This window comes from Rhineura floridana, chromosome 11, assembly GCF_030035675.1.
Source record: "Rhineura floridana isolate rRhiFlo1 chromosome 11, rRhiFlo1.hap2, whole genome shotgun sequence".
Lineage (NCBI taxonomy): Eukaryota > Metazoa > Chordata > Lepidosauria > Squamata > Rhineuridae > Rhineura > Rhineura floridana.
This window is the reverse complement of record NC_084490.1, coordinates 66,117,394-66,139,882: the sequence shown is the minus strand read 5'-3', so window position 1 is coordinate 66,139,882 and position 22,489 is coordinate 66,117,394. Positions and strand designations below refer to the sequence as shown.

The 22,489-nt window shown below is 41.2% G+C and overlaps 1 protein-coding gene across 18 annotated transcripts in view; it reads right to left on the bottom strand.

The window, feature by feature from the left end:
• FHOD3 (formin homology 2 domain containing 3) overlaps positions 1–22,489 on the bottom strand; it is a 573,780-nt gene that overhangs the window by 265,024 nt on the left and 286,267 nt on the right. For all 18 annotated transcript variants that reach the window (XM_061588106.1, XM_061588108.1, XM_061588113.1 and 15 more), the window contains exon 5: positions 20,879–20,984. In XM_061588106.1, the coding sequence (XP_061444090.1) occupies positions 20,879–20,984 (106 nt within the window). The remainder of the gene's footprint in view (positions 1–20,878; positions 20,985–22,489) is intronic.

The following is a 22,489-nucleotide window of genomic DNA, read 5'->3' as shown; positions in this document are numbered from 1 at the left end:
AAAGTCAAAGACAGGTTTCAATTCTTTAAGAAATATATCTATCAATTTTTCTCCAAATAAACATGTCGATTAATCCATCTCGTTAATAATAATAATAATCTTATTGTCATAACCATAGTCCAAATAAACATATCGATTAATCCATCTCATCAAAATCTGTTAGGTCCAATAATTTCAATAGCCATTATTCCATTATCCATATTAATTCCATCTTCCATCTTCAATAGTCCTGTTAAGTCCAGTAATTTCAGTGTCCAATCTTCCATTATCAGTATTCCATAATAATCTTGCTGTCATAGCCATAGTCATATAATAAGAGTCTGATGGGAATTTCCTCTATCCCAAATATTTTCTTACCATCAATTCTGAATAAGTTGCTGAAATACTGTTGTAAAGTCATATCTGTGTTCTTCTTTTTTACAAAATGCACTGGCTCATCTCTTGAGTGTTTTTCCATTGTCACATGGCTGCAGTTAATTCCATAGATTTTCTCTATATCAAGCTCCATCACGTCATTCCAGTCCAGAAGATTATCCAAGCCATTGATAACTTTATCTCTAATATCTTCATTAATTTCTTCAGAGATAACGTTAAATTCCAAACAGTAGATTTTATTTCTAATATCCATAAACTCCAGATCTTTTTCCAATTCCACATTTGTTCCAATCTCCAGGGCTTGTATCTTCCCTTTATTTTTTCTTTTCTCATCTCTGATCTCATTCTCCTCTCTCACAGGATCCCCTATTTCTTTAAGCTCCTGCGTCATTTTGCTCAGTTCCATTTTCAGCTCCTTACTGCCCTGTCGCAGGGTTTGTTTCGTTATCTCAATCTCATCCATTATTTTCTGAAACATAATTACTTCCAGATTCTCAGCCACTTTCTTGATTGCCATTTTTAAAACCACGAAAACAAAACAAAACAAAAATAAAGAAGAACCACTTCTTATTTCAGCAACAATTGGGTTAATATTCCAGGCTTGATGACATCACAGTATAAACAGAGCAGCCTGCCTTATCTCTCTATGTTCAAGAACACAAAACAAATTTAGTTCCCAGCATCAAAACAGTTAGTGGCGTCGTGAACAAGCAGATTCGTCAAAATAAAATAGACCAAAAAGAGAATAGTCCCAGACAATATAATGTTCCTCGGAATAGAAATCCCTCTTCTGTTTATATCTTTAGAATGCACTTCCAGGACAGCTTTTTGCAATAGAAACAGAGATAAGCTGTTAATTTCGTGAATAACAGAGAAGAGTTATAGCTCACCCAGAAGTTCTTTAAAGCTGATTCATTTGACAAATCTCTTTTTGCTGCAACAATTTAAACCAAGTAAAAATAATAATAGAAAGAAGGGTGCTTGCCTGTTAGTCCGTTTTCTCTTTGAAGAAAAGATAAACGTATCGCATTAATCAGATAGAGCTTGTTCGGAAGTCCGTCCGGCATTGCTGGCTGGACCTTTTCTCATAAATTAATGAAATCCAGTCCTCCCAACAAAAACAGGCTTTTGAGGTTGATCTCTACGTTTCTCCCTGCCCGGGAGAAATTTCATCAGTCAAAAAAAAAAATGTTCTGACTGATTTATATCTGAATAAGCTTCTTTTGAGGCGGGAGCCCGTCTCAAAAGCAGGCACAAGCGAAGTCACCCTTCCCGGAAGTCCCAGCACCTCACTCATTCTCAATGATTTTGCAAAAATAATAGATAGTGGTTCCAAGAGTTCTTCAGCGAGTTCCTTCATACTCTAGGATGCAGGTTCATGAGGTCCTGCAGATTTGAACTCGTTCAAACTGATTAGGTATTTCTTGACCATTTGTCTATCAATCTCAAGCTGCAATCCTGCCCCTTCAACTTCACGTTTCCCAGTAGGGCCATAGACCCTGTTTTGGGTGAAGACTGAGCCAAAGCAGGAATTGAGGTCTTCTGCCTTTTCTTTGTCATCTGATAACATTTTGCTATCCTGATTGAGTAGCTGTACCGTCATTTCTTTTTTGGACAGGATGAACTTGAACTGGAACTAGTTTGTTTAAAAAATACAATTTTCAAGCACTGGATATATTTGTGATTCTTGCTGACATACAGCTGAAAGCAAACTGTTTGTTTTTAAACAGCATATATAGCTCTGCTCTGATGAAAACAGGTATTTTCTTACTGTGAATTTTTAAAGTATGCCCTCTGGAAGACTTGGGCTAATAACAGTGACAGACTTTGTTGTTAAATCCATAATAGGCAGATACAGATATGCAAAACAACCAAGACCAGTGCAAAAAGCAGAGGAGTGTGTGTGGAGGGGTGGATGGTCTATACACAGATGGAAGTTAAATAGCAGATAATATACTCAAAGACGTCCAGAGGACTTTACAGTTAGGCAACAGTTAATAATATCTCAAAAGCTTGAACAAGCAAAGGGGTTAGACAGAGGAGGGGGGAGCACATGCAAAATCCCCAACATTTCTGAGTGCATCTGCTGTTCTTGAGATCTTTGCATGAATAGTGCAAGGTGTGAAAAAATAAGTGAAGATTGTGTTAACCTTGAAATGTATTATAAATTGTATTGTTTTTATTGTTTATTGTTTTATTGATGTATTACTGTTGTTTTATTGATATATTATTGATGTTTTATTGGTGTATCTTTATTTTGATTCTCTTTTCGTAAGCCGCCTTGAGGGCCTTTTGGCTGGAAGGCGGGGTAGAAATATTAAAATCAAATCAAATCAATTCAATTGAACACACTTAGAAACTCAAAATCGAAAACCCTGATAAACCAAAGAGACGATAAAGAGAAGAAGGAAAAATGAAGCATGCAAATAACCACTTAGTGGGTTGGGTTTTTTACAGTCAAGCAGTAAACAACAACAACAAAACAAGCATAGCTGGCACCTCATAGAAGATACTCCTATGGAAATTTTTCAAGAATGCTAGAAGAAATCAAACAATTTTTATTAGGATTGGATTGTTTGAGTATTACAGTTGAGGGATGGAATGCCATAGTAAAGGACTGAACCTGAGGAAGTAGATAGTTGCCCTCTGGGCTGTGACAATGTCCATATCACTGTGAACAAGATGTGTGCTGGCTGTCATGGCATCAGAAGGTTGAAGATTTTGTGTACCCATCTCCATGGGGAAAACAATGCAAAAGTATACAAACAACTTCCATTATCACATGCTGCAGTTAGGCAAATAATAGTAATGAAATGGCTTGGCCACAGTACACGGGAAAGGGTTTAGCAGTTGTACTTTAGCACCCAGGGCTCCTTCTGACAGGAAGGGTAGAATATAAACTTAATTAATTAAGTAATTAATTAGTAAGTAGCACATATGAAAAGGATCTCAGGATTGCAGTTGATCATGTCTGAATATGAATCAGCAATGTGATGCAGCTGCAAAAAAAAGGCTGATGTGATTATTGGCTGTATTAATAGAATTACAGTTTCTAAGTCACAAAAACTAATGGTTCCACCTTAGGAACTAATAGGTCCCGCACCCAAACCTTGAAACAATACTCCAAACCACATCTGGAGTATTGTGTCCAGGTCTGGGTGCCACACAATAAGAGGGATGTAGAAAAAGTGGAACAGCTTCTGAGGAGGGCAACAAAGATAGTCAGGGATACGGAAAACTAGTCCTTGAGGAAATGCTGAAGGAACCAAACATCTTACCAAGGAAAAGAGAACATTGAGGAGGACATAATAGCATTCTTCACATGCATGAAGGGCTGTCACATAAAAGAGGGCAGATGTTCTGTTGCATCAGAAAGCAAGATGGGCATTGAGTTACAGGAGGGTAGATTTCCACTGAACATTAGGAGAAACTTATTAACAGTAAAACCAACAGAACCAATTATCTGGGGTGGAGGGTGGTATCTCTCTTGGGGGGAGTAATCAGAGGCTGGCCAGCCATCGACTAGACATCAGGAAAAACTTCCTAACTGTTAGAGCCATACGACAATGGAATCAATTAGCTAGAGAGGTAGTGGGCTCTCCAACACTGGAGGCCTTCAACAGGCAGCTGGACAGCCATCTGTCGGGAATGCTTTGATTGAGCATTGGACTTGATGGCCTTATAGACCCCTTCCAACTCTTACCATTCTATGGTTCTATGATCTGTTGGGGGTGCTCTAGCTCTGGGTTACCTGAGTTAGGTAGGAAATTGGACTAGATGGCTGATAAGGTCCCTTCCAACTCTAGGATTCTGTACTTAATCTCATTAAACATCCTACAAAATAAAAACAGAAACTAGCTGAGTTAATCTTTTGTTAATAAGCTATTGCTTATAGCTTTTTGATATTTAATAATATAAAAACATTTTTCCACTGCTTCTGAGCTAGACAGTTGTGTATAGCTGAAATGCCATTGAACTTGTTCATTTACTTGGATGTCCAATATACTAGAAAACAAACTTCCTGGAACAGAGGGAAGGGCATGGCCCTTGGAAATGTTCCACCATTGTCAGCTTGCTAACATTTCGATCTTCAGACTTTCACTTTAGCACCATTTCAGGAAATGAGACCTTCCTGTATAAAGCCTCTCCTGAAGAGCTGATTTGTCCTTATTTGCCAGACACAGAATTCCCAAGTAGATGCATATAATTTGGGTGTATTAATGTTTGTATTTCAATGTGCTAGTTGCTCAAAATGTTATTTTCCTCTGACGTGTTTTCACATTTTTTTTGTTCTTAAGCTGTTTTGATGATAATAATGATTAATATTTATTAGTCCTGCAAAGCAACCCATGTGTTTGTCACCTTGAGCTCCTTCAGGAGGAAGAACGAGATATATATTCAATAAGTAAAATACTTTTGAATTCACAGCGTGGAGCAGCACCATTTTTGCTCTCTTGAATTTTTCCAAATGAACAGAGGACTTTGGGATTAAGCCGTCCCCCAAATCTCAAACAGTATATTTTTCATTGCTCTTCTAGTTCGCTGCTCATGTTTCCTCTTCTCCTGCTCTCCCAAGTGCCCCTTTTCAAACCAAGCTTTCTTCTGATCCCATCAACCAGGGATCACTTTCGGAATACAATTGTGTCACAAAATCATGTCAGGTTTAGCTATGTGACTATGCCACTGAATGTAAACATATATTTGTTTTCAGTTTAAAATAGTGTGACGTGAAGGAATTTCTGTATTGTCTTAGCAAGAGAGATGCTCATTGTCTTAGTATATTGGTAATTTGATTGCAGTGCAGCAGGGCAAGAGAGGAAGCATCACACATGCACATCTGAATGCAAATGCCATCTATCTATAGTTCATTACTTTCAATACAATGCACATCCAATTGTGAACCATCCTCCATATTCTGATGCACCCAATCACGTGCAACTGCATGCAGCTACATCTGGCCTGGGGTCAACTCAAAATGGGACACACCTTTCTGAGTTCCACCTAATGCAAACCTTATCAGCATCCTTAACAAACACATCAAGTCTATGGTACTGTGTATTCTTTTAAAATAGATGTTTGAAATTGCTTCGAATGTTAAAAAAAACGGGGCCTTTAGATCATACTGATTTTATATTTGTCACAATTAAGCCCTTCTTTACCACTGACATGAAGAAACTCAGAATGTTAAACAAGCTTCAATTATAGTCTCGAGAATAGTGAAGTATCATCCTGTGTTAATCTAGCATCTGTTTTATATTGCTGCTTTTAGGCTGCAATCCGAAACACATTTATTTATATATCTCCTGCCCTTCCTCCCAGTAAGAGCCCAGGGCAGCAATTTGCTAGTAAATAAGCACCACTGAATATAGTGGGGCTCATTTCTGAGTAAACATGCATAGGATCATGCTGTTAACTGCCTATTTGCATTGTATTTTATGTTTTTAACTTGTACATGAACTATTTGCCATTCCTGGATACATTGCAGGCTTACCTTTTATTACCTGGGTAAGTTCTCTTTTTCCTTTCCCCATTCCCTTACTGAAACCCTTGTATAACAATGAATTCTTCATGGTTCCCTACTACGGTAACTCCCGAGTGCCGCAACCATTGCTGTGGAGCACGTAGGTTACCTTGGTATTCCAGTGATCAGCATGCGATGAAACAAGAGGGTCAGCTGCTGGAGCGCAGGTGGTGCAAATCTTGGTCTGAACCTGATTGAACATCAGTAAGACTGCATTATCATGCCTATCAAGTGACAGTGGTGGCGGTGAAGAAAGCCTATTTCTCCACCACCATTGTGTCCACAAGTAGCTGGCTGGCAGAGCTTTTCCAAGTGGTGAATGGGCTTTTGTCATCTGGCCCAGAGAGTGTTGCTCTGACACCCTTGGAGGCCTGCTGTAACAACTTTGGGAGGCACTTTAGGGACAAAATCAGATTCAGACAGAGTTGGATGTCACTGTTAGAACAAGTCCAACGGAGGCATTCACAGCATTGTCTGTTCCACCTGTACTGGATCAGCTTCAATTATTGTGGCCTCAGGATGTGGATAAGCTGCTTGAAGAAGTGGGGCCCACCACCTGCCCCCTTGACCCTTGCCCATCCTGGCTGAGAACTAGCTGTAGGGGACTGACTGGGTGGGTCCAGGGAGCAATGAATGCCTTGCTGGAGGAGGGGGAGGTAACATCTGCCTTGAAGGAGGCAGTGGCGCATCTCTTCCTTAAGAAGACCTCCCAGAACGGTTAAACAACTATCGCCTAGTGGCAAATATCCCCCTTTGGGGCAAGGTGCTTGAGAAGGTGATGGGGTCCAGCTTCAAGCATGCTTGGAGAAAGCTGATTACTTGGATCCGTTCCAGCCTGGCTTCAGGCCTGGCCATGGCACTGAAACTACCTTGGTCGCCCTGGTTGATGACATTTGTTGGAAGGGAGATAGGGGAAATGTGACCCTGATTGTTCTCCTTGATCTCTTAGCAGCTTTGATACTGTTGACCATGGTATCCTTCTGAAATGTCTCAAGGAGAAGGGGGTTAGGGACACTGTGCTTTGGTGATTTTGCTCATATCTCCAGAGCTGCTTCTAAAAAGTAGTAGAGTCTACTGTTCAGCATCATGGGAATTATCCTGTGGCATTTCGCAAGGTTTCATCTTGTCCCCCATGCTGTTTAACATCTATGTGAAGCCACTGGGAGCTGTCATCAGGAAATCTGGATCGAGGTGCCCTCAATATGCAGATGACACCCAGCTCCACCTCTCTATTCCATCTGAATCAGGAAAGGCAGTTGAGGTACTGAAGTGGTGCTTGGAAGCAGTAATGGACTGCATATGGGCCAATAAATTGAGGCTGAATCCTGAAAAGAGAGAGGTGTTATATGTCCAGAGTTCTCATGTCCAGGAGGTAGGAAGACAGCCTGTTCTGGATGGGGAAGCTCTTTCCTTTAAAGAGTAAGTCTGCAGCCCGGGGGTACTCCTTGATACAACACTGTCATTGGTGATTCAGGTGGCCTCAGTGACTAGGAGTGCCTGTTTCCAGCTCCAGCTGGTTCACCAGCTTCAGCCCCTTTTGGAGAGAGAAAATTTGGTCACAGTGCTCTATGCTCTGGTAACTTCCAGATTGGATTACTGCAATGCACTCTACATGGGGCTACCCTTGAAGATGACTTGGAAACTTCAACTGGTCCAAAATGCAGCAGCCAGATTACTAGCTGGGGTGCCCTTTAGAACTCACATAACTCCTGTTTTAAAACAGCTTCACTGGTTGTCAGTTTGTTTCCGGGCCCAGTTCAAGGTGCTCATGTTAGTGTTTAAAGCCCTAAACAATGTAGGTCCAAAATATCTGAATGACCATCTCCTTCCCTCTCAGGTGTTGAGATCAGCAGAGGGAGGCCTTTTGGTATTTCTGCCACCCTCAGAAGTTAGGGGGGAGTCGCCTGGAAGGCGGGATTCTCTGTGGCAGCCCCTAAGCTGTGGAAGTCCCTCCCCACCAGGGTGCATCTGGCAACTTCATTGTACAACTTTCAGAAAATGTTGAAGACACACCTTTACCCTGGCATTCGACATCTGGGATGTATATTTTTAGGACCCACCCTATTTTCTGTGATGTGGTTTACGTTGTTTTTAACTGTTTTTAATTATGCTTTCTAAATTATTGTTACCTGCCCTGGGACCTCAAAATGCTACTGACCATTGGCCATGTTGGATGGAGCTAATGGGAGTTGGTGTCCAACAACATCTTGAGGGCCACAGGTTAGCTACCCCTGCTCTAGAGAACCAGAATTGCTATATAAGGAACCATGACAGAGACGGAGGCAGCATATTATGAAAAACACACTGATTTAGTTGGGTCAGTATATTAGGTCAATAGGATTCAACTACCATTCAACTGGTAAAACTTGACTAGAGACCCTCTGCAGAGATATCCATATCCAAGCAGGGTTGGAAACCCCCTGCCTGGAATGCCCTGCCTCTGCTTTTTAACATGGCTGCTCCAAACTTCTTTACAGACTTGAACCTTCAGAAAGAGGTTTGAGAAGTGAATAAGAGTTAAGAAGATTCTCTACCCTTTCCTGCTTATCCTCTGGGTTACTATAAACTCACTTTGACAGCCAACCCAATTCCACTGAGTAATAACTGACAGAGAGAAAACACACATGGTTTGATCTATCATCACAGACAGTAGCTTGGGAACAACAGCAACTGAAGCCACACTTCCCAGTATGTGAATTTTCTTTTACCACTATTAGGCAAAAAAAAAAAAAATTGTCATGCAAACAACAAGTGCATTATCAGTGGGTTTAAGGAGGCTGAGCACATGGAAACACTGTTGTTGCTTCTATGGATGTCATGGAGTAAGGTCAGGGGTAAATGAAATGCAAATAGAAAAAGAAAGAACAAAAGACAGTGATGGTTTCCTAAATGCAATACCATACAAACCACAACAAGATTCTTATGAATAAGGCAGAAAACTCAGCATCCCAAAACTAGTCAGGATTCCTAACCAAAAACCAAAACTAAAAAAATCCTGGCAGCCAGTCTGCCAAGGTCACAGAAATCCCCATGCAGCACAACCTGACCCGGAGGCTTCAGTTAGTGCAGAATGCTATGGCACGACTGCTGACAAGATCTGTACAGGTTGCCGATTTGCTACCAGGCCAAGTTCAAGGTGTGCTTTCCACGTTATGGGTGCCACATCATACTTGTTCTGCTCTTGTAAGAAATCAGTCCTTTAGTGTGGCAGCACCTATGCTTTCGGAACTCCCTGCCTATTGACATTAGGCAGACACCTTCATTGTATTATTTTTGGCACCTGCTAAAAACATTTTTGTTTAGGCAAGCCTACCCAGGCAGGTAGAAGCTAAGTTTTTTTATGTGTTTTTAACTCATTGTTGGTTTTATTATTTTGAATGTTTTTTTAAATACCTATCTAACTATTTTTGCCAATAATGTTATTGTTTAATTCCTTCTGTAAACCATGCTGAGGTTTTTTTTATAATAAACTGGGATATAGATGTAAATAAAATAAAGAAATACATTTTAGAATCACTGTGGCCCTTGGGTCTCTTTCCAATATTAGGAACAAAGGAATCTACCTTACAGTGACTCATTGGTACCATCTAGCTCAGTACTGATGACATAGACTAGCACTGGCTCTCCAGGATACGAGGAATAATCTTTTCCAGATATTGAATTTTAGTACCTTTGCAAAGCATGTGCCCTACCACTGAGCTACAGCCCTTCCCATTTAAAAAAGTATCTTTTAATATTGTTCTTTTCAATTCACTAATGCAGTGGTTCCCAGCCTGCGATCCATGACCACCAGAGGAGCCAGGAAGTCATCCTGGGGGAGCCGCAAAGAGCCAAGAGAGGAATTATTTATTAATTTATTTTTCTTTAAAGTATTCAGGATGGCTGAAAGAAACTGAGCCAAGTGCAAGCAACTTCCATTCCCAACTCCTTGCCCTGCCCCTCAAGGAGACCAGCTGCTGAATGCTCTTCCTGAGCTCTCTTAACCCCTTATGGAGAAGGGTAGCCTCAGCCTTTGCTACCAGTGGCGGCAGCAGTAATAGCTGAAGGAGAGCGCCGACATGACATCAAGTATGTACTGAGTGGGAGGTGCGTGTATGTGTAGCGGAGGGGGGTCCTCTGATCTTCTCACAACCTCTTCCCATAACCCACCAGACTTCTGCAATGTGAATGACACAGAAAGAGACACACAGCAGTGGCAGCACAAGTACAGGGCGAAAGGGACAAATGAGCAAAGCAGAAGACATGTCAAGCAAATCCTCATCGCAACTGTCTTCCATCTGGAAACCTATGTCTTCACAGTGGGAAGCTGTGTGGATCTAGGATTGGCCGCCACAGTCCCTTATGGACCCACCGTTAAAGACCTTATCTTGGAAGACAATCTTAATCGGTCACGAGTGATTGCCAATAATGATGAATGACTGGGTAACAGGTAGCAGTATCTCTGGTCACTGCATTGGTAGCACTCAGGAGTGTGTACTGCCTTCAAGTCGATTCCGACTTATGGCGACCCTATGAATAGGGTTTTCATGAGGCCGAGAGGCAGTGAATGGCCCAAGTGTCACCCAGTGCGCTTCATGGCTGTGTGGGGATTTGAACCGTGGTTTCCCAGGTCATAGTCCAACACCTTAACCACTACACCACACTTAGGCTTAAGAAATCTTTTTAGATAAAACTGCTGTGGTGGCACAGGTATAAAGGTGCTGGAATGTATCACCCAGAGTTCCTGATTCAACAGATGTGGTATAGGAGTGGATTTACTTTAATCTTGCATGAACTACTATCTTTCTTATGAGGAGTCCTCTGGTTAACCATTGTACATCTAATTTACAAAAGCCAAATTAGTTAAGCTTTAACTGTTATGAGATCATGGGTATGCACTGTTAAGAACATAGAAAGTGTTTTGCTGGATCAATATCTACCTACTCCAACATTCTTTGTGAGAATGCCAACTGGTGATCCAATGGTGGACTGGTGGTGAAGACCTTTTCATTTTCTCAGGCTTTTCTATTTTAAAAATATATTTTAGGGTTTTTTTTAGACCTTGGACATTGTTTGTGTTATATTTTTCTATTTTGTGATTTTATCACCCCACCCCACCCCACCACTCTGTCCAGAGAATGGGAGGTATAAAAATACCTTGTGCTAACCCATGCCCTACATAAGCAGTGTTGGGAAAGCTCCTGAAACTCATATTGGATTAACTTGGAAATTGTTCCAGTTCTTAAGTGGAAGGGAGGGGATCAGGAAAAATTGGGTAATTTTTCAAAGCCAATTCAAATGTTCAGAAAAATTAATCACAACCCATAATAGCATCTCCTCTCCTTCTAGAAATGGGGAGAGAAGAGTAAAGAGGTTGCAAGGGAAAATTAGGAGGGTGAGGATGAGGAGCCTAGCTCTTAGTGTTCTCCTCTGGCTCACCTCAAAATCCTGGCAAAAGGAGAATTTCAGAAATTGTTAAAGCTCATCTTAGTTTTAACATTGGATTTAGTGTGCCACTGAAATTCATTCCTGAGCTTGGCTCACATGAATTTCACTGACATCACTAAACAGGGTTCATTCAAAGCAAACTGTACACTCTGCACAATGATAGCTGAATCTCCCAAGCCAAATCTTACAAACTCCTTCTATTGCTTATTCTTGTAACCTCAGCCCTCTTCCAACTACTGAAGTACCATCTGTAACTCTGCACACACAGTGACAAATATAAACCAGATGGCATTCTACTGAACATCCACAGCCTTGAATTGTTTCAGGAATCTGATTTCCCAGAATGAACAAGCAGAAACAGCTGTTCTAAAACTGGTGTTCAGGTGACATCACATGCCTTGTGTTTTAAAAATAGCTGTCACAGTCTATGCACACATGGAGAACTTATAGCTTATCTATTTTGCTATTGAAATGAGCAGATGGTGGAGAATGTACATAAAATTCTCTCAGTACATTGCGGAACCTTTTTGAAAGCAAGGGCTATTTTGTTAAGAGGTGACAGGTTAAACTCATTACCATATGAGAAATGCTTGCAAGTGCTATTAAAGGTAACTTAGACCATTATTCAGCAGCCACTTGTTCTATGAACTCTGAGAACTTTTGGACATGTCTTTCTCAGGATGGGTTTTAAAAGCAACACAACATGCCACATAGTGCTAGTGGTTTGCTGCTCAGAGAAATAAGAAGTCCCACTGAATGTTCCTCAAGTAGCTCTCTGGATTATATCTTATATATTTAAAAACATTAACTATTTATATACATCCATACATCCATCTAATTTACAAACATCATAGAAGCCTGCAGTGTACCTTTTTGCTAGTAAATTCATTAAGGTCCAGTGCATGGAGCCCTCCCCACAGTTCCATATGTTAAACAACTGTAGCCTCTCCTGGACAGGGATAGCATGGCCATGAAGATCCATGCTCTGGAAACATCTCACTGAGACTACACTGAGACTGCCCTTGAAGATGTTTTGGAAGCTGCAATTAGTTCAAACTATAGAAAGATTTTGACTGGGAATATATCCTGACAGTTTTGCCACTGGTTACCAGTTCATTTCTGAGCCTAAATCCAGATACTGTTTTTCACTCTTTACACCCTTCACTGCTTGAGACCCATGTACTTTAAGGACTGCCTTCTCCCATATAACCTGACCCCGCACAAAGATCTTCCCCGAAGGCCTTATTGTGCCACTGACTCCACCAGAGATTAAATGGGTAGCAACAAAGTAGAGGGCTATTACATCTGTTGTATCCTCCCCGCTGGGAACTCACTTTAATTCCAACGAACGGAGATCCCAGGGAATGCATTAATTATCGAACGATTGCCTTAATATCCCATGCAAAGAAAGAAATGCTAAAGATTCTGCAACAAAGGCTCTTACCATATATGGAGCAAGAAATGCCAGATGTCCAAGCTGGATTTAGAAAAGGAAGAGATACCGGAGATCATATCACAAACATACGTTGGATAATGGAACAGACGAAGGAATTTCAGAAGAAAATCACCCTGTGCTTTATAGATTACAGTGATGCCTTTGACTGTGTAGATCATGAAAAACTATGGAATGCTTTAGGGGGTGCCACAACATCTGACTGTCCTGATGTGCAACCTATACTCTGGACAAGAGGCTACTGTAAGGACAGAATATGGAGAAACCAATTGGTTCCCAATTGGAAAAGGTGTGAGACAGAGGTGTATTTTATTATCCTGTCTGTTTAATCTATATGCAGAACATATCATACGGAAAGCGGGATTGGACTAAGATGAAGGAGGTGTGAAAACTGGAGGGAGAAATATCAATAATTTAAGATATGCAGACGATACCATACTCTTAGCAGAAACCAGTAATGATTTGAAACAAATGCTGATGAAAGTTAAAGAGGAAAGCTAAACAAATGGTAACAGAAGATTTATGTAACTTTAAAGTTCACAATGAGGACATTGAACTTGTCAAGCATTATCAATACCTTGGCACAGTTATTAACCAAAATGGAGACAAGAAATTAGAAGAAGGCTAGGATTGGGGAGGGCAGCTGTGAGAGAACTAGAAAAGGTCCTCAAATGCAAAGATGTATCACTGAACACCAAAGTCAGGATCGTTCAGGCCATGATATTCCCAGTCTCTATGTATGGATGTGAAAGTTGGACAGTGAAGAAAGCGGATAAGGGACAAATCAATTCATTTGAAATGTGGTGTCGGAGGAGAGCTTTGTGGATACCATGGACTGCGAAGAAGACAAATAATTGGGTGTTAGAACAAATTAAACCAGAACTATCACTAGAAACTAAAATGATGAAACTGAGGTTATCATACTTTGGACACATCATGAGAAGACATGACTCACTAGAAAAGACAATAATGCTGGGAAAAACAGAGGGAGCAGAAAAAGAGGAAGACCAAACAAGAGATGGATTGATTCCATAAAGGAAGCCACAGATCTGAATTTACAAGATCTGGTGGTTTATAACAGATGCTATTGAAGGTCGCTGATTCATAGGGTCGCCATAAGTCATAATCGCTTTCAAGGCACATAACAACAAAACTTTAAAATATATATTTAAAAACACTGGGATCAAGTTTTTATTTTGCTGTTTTGTGTTAATCTTTGTCTCAAATTCTCTCATGCCATCCCATTCCCTCCTACACAAATGATAAAAGGGCACAGCAATCGCTTAGGATGCTAGCTAGGGAACAAACAGAGGGAAGGAGGCTGACATTTTCCTGTTCTCTTCAGGCTTTCTCCATAGTTCCTTGCAAAGCCACAGGAAATCCATCCCTCTCATCCTGATATCCATGTGTGGCTTATTCTCTCTATCCTTCTTATAGTACTGCAGGACAGCGACCGTACTGCCAAAGCACTAGGCCACCAGTTCCTACCTTATGAAGTTTTTTTGCATGTGGAAGTGTATCATATTGCCAAGTCAACCAGGTAAGCGAAGGGTGGCTACCCTTAGCTTGTGGCCGTCCACATGGTGATGAACTACAATTCCCATCATCCCACTGGCCAAACTGGCGGAGGCTGATAGGAGATGTAGTTCAGCAACATAGGGAGGGCCCTAGGTTAGCCACTCATGAAGTAAGCATTCCTTCCTGTGCAGGGAGCTCTGGCTTTTCTCTTCCAACACCTCAGCATATGTTCCCCATTTGTTTCTCTCTCTCTTTCTTGCACAGACCCTTCTATGCACATGCATGTGCTTCTTGCCTGTATCTCTTTCATGTTGCCCCACATGTATGCTTATGCCACCTTTTTCTGATCTTCTCTTGTTAACGCATGCACTATTCATGGCAAGGCTTCACTGTCTAAAGCACAACAACAGTAGTTAGAGGATGCTCGTTTGCTGTGTATGGCATTCAATGCTAGCTCTACTCAGAGTAGACCCATTGAAACTAATAGACATAAGTACCATATGTTCATTCATTTGTCTACTCTGAGTAGGACTTAGTTGAATATAATCCTATGTTTTTATATTCATTTTGTGTGTGTCTGGGGGTGGGGGGAGTGCAGAGAGTCAAATTACAAATTAACTGGAGATAAATATATAATAGTAGCAAAATAGTTGACATGACAAGACTATGTTCAGGGAAGAAGGATCCAGTAGTAGTAAGGGAGGGGGCGGGGAGGAATATTCCCCAAACAGATACAGATAGCATATGGCGGGAGAAAGTCAGAAAAAGGCAACATGAGAAAGATAAACTAAAGGACAAAAATAGATATAATTGGCTTCCTAGGACAAGCTCGAGTTTGTAAAGGATTGAAATGTTTGTCAGACATGTTGAACTGTTTTAAGAAGGGCATATAACACAAACAAAGCAAGTGCTTCATGAGGTTATCTTTCACCCAACACCAGCTATGTTTTAGAATATGCAGCATTAAGAAGTGGAGAAGTAGAAGAAATGACAACAATTGTTTGGAATAAAAAAGAATTCAGAGGAAAAGATCAAAGAAGTATTTGATCTTGATACCCTTATGGGGGAGGGGTACATAAGTTTTAAAATATTATTTGGAATTATAAACAAAAGCTTTTAAGTCAGTGGGTAGGGCAATGATCACTCTTAGCTCTGATACAGCCCCTGAGATGCTTAATAAATATTTTTATCATTAAAAATCAATTATTCTATTTAGCCAATAACAAAGCTATGCTATTGTTTAAGGATATCTTCAATTATGTTTTTTCTTGCTTCCACAACCATCTCTTCTCTGAAAACACTTATTATTGCAAACTCATGCTTAATCTATTCTGAAATGCTCCCTCATAAAGTTGTAAGAAGGAGATACAATAGTCTCACACTATAGCAGTGTAACATTTCCATCAAAATTGTCCTTGATTTATCTATATTTTACATAAAAGCAGACTTTTATCTTTTTCTTTTAGCTAATTAAAGAAGCATAGTCACTCTTGGCAGTAAGCTCTGCCTTTAAAGTCAGAGTTTACATCAGATACTTTCAAGAAAAACAAGATAAAGTTACTCTGAACAGTTAAAAGAACGTATCCAGATGAAACTGTTTTGAGTTCCAGTAACAGAGCAAATGTGGAAGTTAAAGGGCTTGACACTATTAGCAACTGAGGAATATGGATCATTTTGATTACTGATCTTTGGAGTAGATGACATTCTTCAGTTCTATAAAATAATAATAAAAACAACATCAAATCAACACCGCATGTATTCAGGATATCTGATTTTGTTCAGAAGCATCCATACAAAATGTCTCACCGATGAAAAATGCCTCACCAAGCATGTATTCTTGCCTACTACAATAACAGATGACCTGAAAGTAAAGGGTGCAATGAGTCCCGTGGAATGGTCTTGGGCAATTAGGATGATGGGACTTGGGGGAGGGCCCTAGTGTCTCCACGGCCCTCACCTTGGACATGTAGGCGACTGGGTCGGTAGGCTCACAGGGTTCCCACTGTCCCACTGAGGAGCAGCACTCCTGTGTGCACACGCTCCTGAACGTGACAGCTTTCTCATGCAAGTAGAAGGAGCCCACCCACACTTACTAAAGGGTTGTAAGGGGGCTTGTCGAATTGCTGCGACATTTTAGCACTGCGTAGTCGTGCCTAGTTATGCCCTGCAGAGATGGGATTTGCTCCTTGGTTCCAGTCCGTGTTTCGGTTTCCGCATCGGGGTTGTGGTGCCGATCAGCAACATTTCTCTCTCACACACGATTTTTTTCCTTCCTATTTCCCAGCAGCTTGCAATAGCTAAAGAAATTGCTAATGCTGTTGACAACCAATGGTCTCTTGGGTTTTCTATTTAAATTTAAATTAGGCAGATCATCACCTGTCAATTCTGCTTCTTGCCTCAGGTTACTGCAGTGCTGACCAAAGATGTTGATGGAGATTGTTATCACTTCATTGAGACAGAACTTCAAAGGAACACACATTGCAGCACTTCAGAGCAAAGCTGTTTACTTTAATAATGTCAAATAGCCATGGATTTGTTTTTTTAAAAAGCTGGTGTTGCTGACAGTGGCAAGCATTAGGCAAACCTGATCCAAAGACATACAGGACTTACGGATTCTGACAGAATTTGATAACAAGTCCAAAAATTCCAAAATTCGCCCCCATCTCTAATGCGCTGTAGAGAAGCTGAGTCCTGTGTAAACTGTAAGCTGATTCATGAAGCCTCTGAACTGAAATTTTCCATTAAACCTATTAAAGAAAAGCATACTTTTGTGTCTGCATCTGACTTCAGCGGGTTTGGGCAGGAGAATGGGATAAGAATGGAACAGGAGTCCAGCTAGATCAGATCAAAGATCCAGCAAAGCTGCTGTCTTGTTTCCAGCAGTGTCCCCCCCCACACACACACAATGCATCTAGGAAGTATACAAGAAGGGCATGAAGGCAACAGCTCTCCCTCATTGTATGACCCCAGCATCCAGCACTAAGAGGTACAAGTAGGACACCAGAACAAAACGTTGCCATGCCTGAAAGCTATGTCCCTCCAACCTGAAATTTTGCTAGCTTTATTCCAAATGTATTGAGACCTATGTGAGTCACATCCAGCCTAGAGGGAAGGACACTTGCACATTCCCCACTTTGCAGGCCATGTGCTGCTTCTTTTCTTTATCCAGAGTTCTTCCTCCCCCAACCAGTCTGTCTTGGGATTATTTCCTCCCTGGCCTCCCAATCACTCCAGTCCTGCCTATGAATCTTCCACCCTTCTCTTCGCCTTTCCCAAATCTTCAGAAGTCATTCTTCTTTCTCTTGTTCCCCACCTTCTGGGTCCCAGGCACCCTCTTGGCATTCTTTCTGTTTGGCCCGGTTCTCCAGCTTCCTTGTGGCCTTCTTCACTCTGCCCGTGCTTCTGCTTCAACTGACTGGGATCCCTTAAGCCCTAGCCTCTCAGCAGCTGCCGCTCTCCAATGTTTTGCTTCTGGCATGTGCAAAGGTGCAAAACCCAACATGAGTGCAGTTAGAAAGTACAGCAAATCATCTTTCCACTCAGGCAAATGAGGAGGGGGAGGATTGCTGACTGTGTGGCTAACATGTACATAGTAAAATAACACTCTCTTCCTGCTCCTTCCCCCTATCTGAACACATGTATGTGCAGTTTATTTTTACAATTTGTGCGCGAGCACTCTCTCTCTCTCTCCTGCAAATCTCAGATTCCCTTGTCTGGTGATGCCTTCCTTTTATGTGTAGCTAGTTCAGTTTTGACTACGAAGCTTGCAAATATGTGCCTTGTCAGGGAAATATTAAAGTTGTAAATCTGTCATTTTACCAAAAAACTAAAGTTTGTCACAGGTCGTGAACTGATGAAGGATGCCAGGTATTCAAACTCTGTGTCTTCACATAACTCTAACCAAAGGAGGAAACTGCACAGAAAACGAACCATGCCAGGAAGGAAGCCTTCTAATGACAATGTGGCAAAGCAAGTCTGATATGCTGAGGCTTATAAAAGCTTGTAGCTGAGGCTTGTTTTGTTTGAAGCCTGAAGAATTAGGAGACTCAGCTCTTGATGCTCCTCATACTGTACCAGCTGCCTTCACCTCTGCTTTGCTTCACCATTGTCTCATTCCCAATTTCACAGAAGTAATTTAAATCCATTGGGAAAAAAAGGCCTTCACTTAACCCATTCTGCCCTGTTGTTAAAAGGTTGCTTTGCTGGTGTGGCTGATTTCTCTGCAGTTCCCTCCTTTTGCTGGAGGTGAGTGTGATATACAGGATGAATCCCCAACTGATATCCTTCAAGTCACTAGTCCAAGACCGAAAGAAAGTCACTCTAGGCCTATGGACATATTTAGCAAATTGAGGGAACCGCACACACTCTTCTGCCCTGTTTTGCTTTAACGTCTATACGGAACCTGGATCCCTATGCACATATTCCTCATACTTCTTTTTCAACTATTTATATACCATTTTATTAACATTGACATGCATAGTTTTTACTCCCTGGCTTTAAAAGGTGAGAATTGCAAGCTATTGGACATACATGCATAGCATAGCTTCTTGGGTCCTAATAATATATAATTTTTAAAAGCACTGGGTGATATCCAACTAAGTCATACTCAGAATAAAATTACTGTTATGTAATTTAATGTTACTTCTCCATAAGTACCTTATATTTTTGAATAGGCATGGTTGTATGCGTCAAAACCATTTCTCATCTCATTGCTTATTGTATAGCTCAAATGGGAAAAAATAGAGTTTCCTGGAAGTGGGAAACATTGGGCAATCGCTTAAAGCAATAACCAAATCTTAAATCATCCTAGATATTTATTAGAGTTTTAGCTACATGTACACACGTGTTCATGTGTGGTGGTGTACTTGGGAAAATGTGAAAGAGAATATTTTCTTATTTATCAGGCTACTGATATGTAGTTTGGAATTTGGCCAACATCTTTACTGAATCCATGTTAAGCACTATAAAACATTTCCCGTTGCCTGTAGACTAAGAAAGATTTCAATCTGAACTATATAAACAAAACCTTTTGTTGACTGGACAATAATCTAAAAATAACAGCAGAACAGATTTATACTGTACCTTCCTAGCACACTGAGTAAAAAGCTAACTCCTGCACATTCATAGCCCGTATTCAACATTTAGGCTTGATACCAACGCAACATATACAACTGGAAAAGAAAGACACACTTAGCATATTGAGTATACTGCACATACACTTCTGATTCCCCCACTACATGTTCTATTTTAATGTAGACACAGAACACACATCTCCACATGCATTTGCCTGACACATACAGTATTTGTCCCCTTGTTTTGATAGATAAGACTGCAAACTACTGGGCATGCACACATAGTAATGTTCACACATACACCCCATTTAACCACCACAATAAATTCATGGAGGCAGGCTTATGGTCTTGAGCCTACCATGCGTTCAATATACAGAGCTTGCTGGACTCATGCAAAGGCCCTTTAAAAGATGTATTAATAGCAATCCATCCATCTACCTGGCTTCAGCAGAAGGACAGCAGAGACAGCATAACCACGCCATTAGCTTGGCTGAGACCAAATGCAATTTTGCCATTCTCCTCCCCAAATTATCTCCTATTAGCAGCCATTTATCGGGGGGGGATGAGGTGTGGTGTGGCAAGCAGCAAGGCTCCCTGAATTAGCTGGAATTAACTGCCAGTTGGCTCCTCTTCTCCCTGAACTGTCTCTTCAAAGGCCATTCTCACCAGTCATTATTTAACTGGAAAGTTCCGATACCTAGATTTGTTTTTTTCTTCCTCCCCCATAACTTTTCCCTTTTGTGTCTTTTAGACTGTAAGCTTGAGGGCAAAGCCTGTGTAATTTTTAAAAATCATTTTATAGCACCTAGAAAAATGTAGGCAAAATAATAAATAAACATGCAGGTTGTTATTGGTATTCTTTATTTATGTCTAAAATTAATAAGTGCTGTCAATAATTAAAAATAACACAGGTGATGGCCACAGACTTATAGTCTAAAGGTAAAGAGGTGACACATTAGAAAGGAAGAAGAAGGAAAGGGAAAGAAAGTCCATCAGGAGGGGAAGGGGTTGTTTGAAAGCAACCTTGTAAATAAACCTACAAAATGTACTAGCCTGCAAAAATATCTGTTAGCCTACTAGGAACAGGCAGGGGAGGGAACGACAGCTCCATTCCTCTTGCAACAGTGCACTACATTTCAGTGATGGGTGGCTTTCCTCCTCAGGTATACCACTTGGTTTCTATGCTGGTTGCATAGGAGGGAGGGAGCGCTCTGTCTGCCACCACAAGCCTTCTCCATTGCAATTCTCTGTGGCCTGTGGTTACCAGAATATTGCTTAAATACAAGGCTGCTTGAAAGTAATAATAAAAGAAGAGAGCTGAATATCAGGTGGCATTAAATCCAGTGGTAGCAAGATGCAAGAGAAAAGGACATGTAGTAAGATTTATTTTCTTTCTTTCCAGAAAACTGTGAAATCCATGGTTTGCAAATAAGGAACATGGTTAAATGTAATGAGATGCAGTAGAAGAAGCTGTACTGAAGCAAATATAGCTTGTGAATTAAGCTTCTGTACCTCTTAAGATGTAATTCTGGTAGTTCTGATCCGCCTCAGCTCCCACTTTTATTAAACAAGTCAGACCCTCTGCCACAACAAATTCATGAACCAAATCCTTGTCATCCTATCAGGGAAAAAGGAGAAAGAGAGAAATGAGATGCTATTTAACATTTTTAAAATACAAAAAGACTATGCAAGCAAGGCTCACAAATTTATCATTACTCTAGTGATTTTTCTATTGAGATAGATGAGAGATGACATAATGTAACAGACAAATCAGTGGTTCATCTCTCATTTGACAGATCAGATCAAATGCAAAAGTTCCAAAATGGGTTGAAGATCCTCCATACCTCAGGCATCGATACCCCTTTATGTATTCCCATTAACTCTATGAAAGTAGGAGTAACAGGGAGGACCTGATTCATATTTGGAGGGCTGTGACAAATTTGCACTATTCTAGAGTGTGTCTTGCCCCACAATTTTCAAAATTCCTCGCCTGAGAATTCTGTTTAGCGTCCTCTCTTGCAGTCATGAAATGGACTAAGTGGGGGCCTTCGGAGCATCTAAGGAAGTTTTGTAAGGTTTGGACAAATGCATTATGAAAGAAGGCAGTATTTCAGATAACATGGTCCCAAGCCATTTAGGGGTTTAAAGGTTAAAACCAGCAATTAAATTGGGACCAGAATATTATAATAATTAATAATAAAAATGATTATCATTTATTACAAAATTAGATATTTTACATTTGTAGTAGTAGTAGTAGTAGTAGTAGTAGTAGTAGTAGTAGTAGTAGTAGTAGTAGTAGAGTAGGGCCCCACTCATACAGCAGGTTAGGTTCCAGACTCCCGCCGGAAACCAAAAACCGCCAAAAAGCGGATCAGCTGTAGCGCGGGGGTCTGGAACCTAACCCGCTGATCTCACCAGAGGAGGAGAAGATCAGATCTTCCCCTCCTCGGGCGCGATCAGCTCGAGCAAGCGTCTGACAGCCCCAGAGGAGGAGAAGATCAGCTGCAGCATGCTACAGCTGATCTCCCCCTCCTCTGGTGTGATCAGCTGGAGTGTGGGAGTCTGACCACCCCCAAGGAGGACATCAGCTGTAGCACGCTACAGCTGATCTTCCCCTCCTCTGGTGCGATCAGCTCCAGTGGGGGAGTCTGATCATTCCAGAAGAGGAGAAGATCAGCTGTAGCACACTACAGCTGGTCTTCCCCTCTTCCAGCACGATCAGCTGGAGTGCGGGGAGCTCCAGCCCCCCCTCCAGCTGATCACTCCGCTGGCGCCGTATTAGCGGAATGCCAAAAAGCGGGGTGCCAAGAAGCGGAGCCCTAACTGTAGTCTTCCCCACTATGGTTGCCAGGTCTCCAGTTTTCACCTGGCGGCTCTGATTTTGGGGGGTCCTCTCTGGATCTCTGGGTAAATCACCCTAATCTCTGGACTCTTCATTTTCATGAAAAAAAAACCTAAGTTCCTAGGTGGTCTGATTCAAAAGATATACACCAAAATATCAGTGCCCCCCCCACGCAATTTCTGTTAGAAGATGGCTGCTCTAATCCCTGCTTTTCCAGGTTTTTAGCCAATAAGTGAAGTCAGGTTTGTGATTGACGAGAAATTTCCTGATCTCCAGGCAAG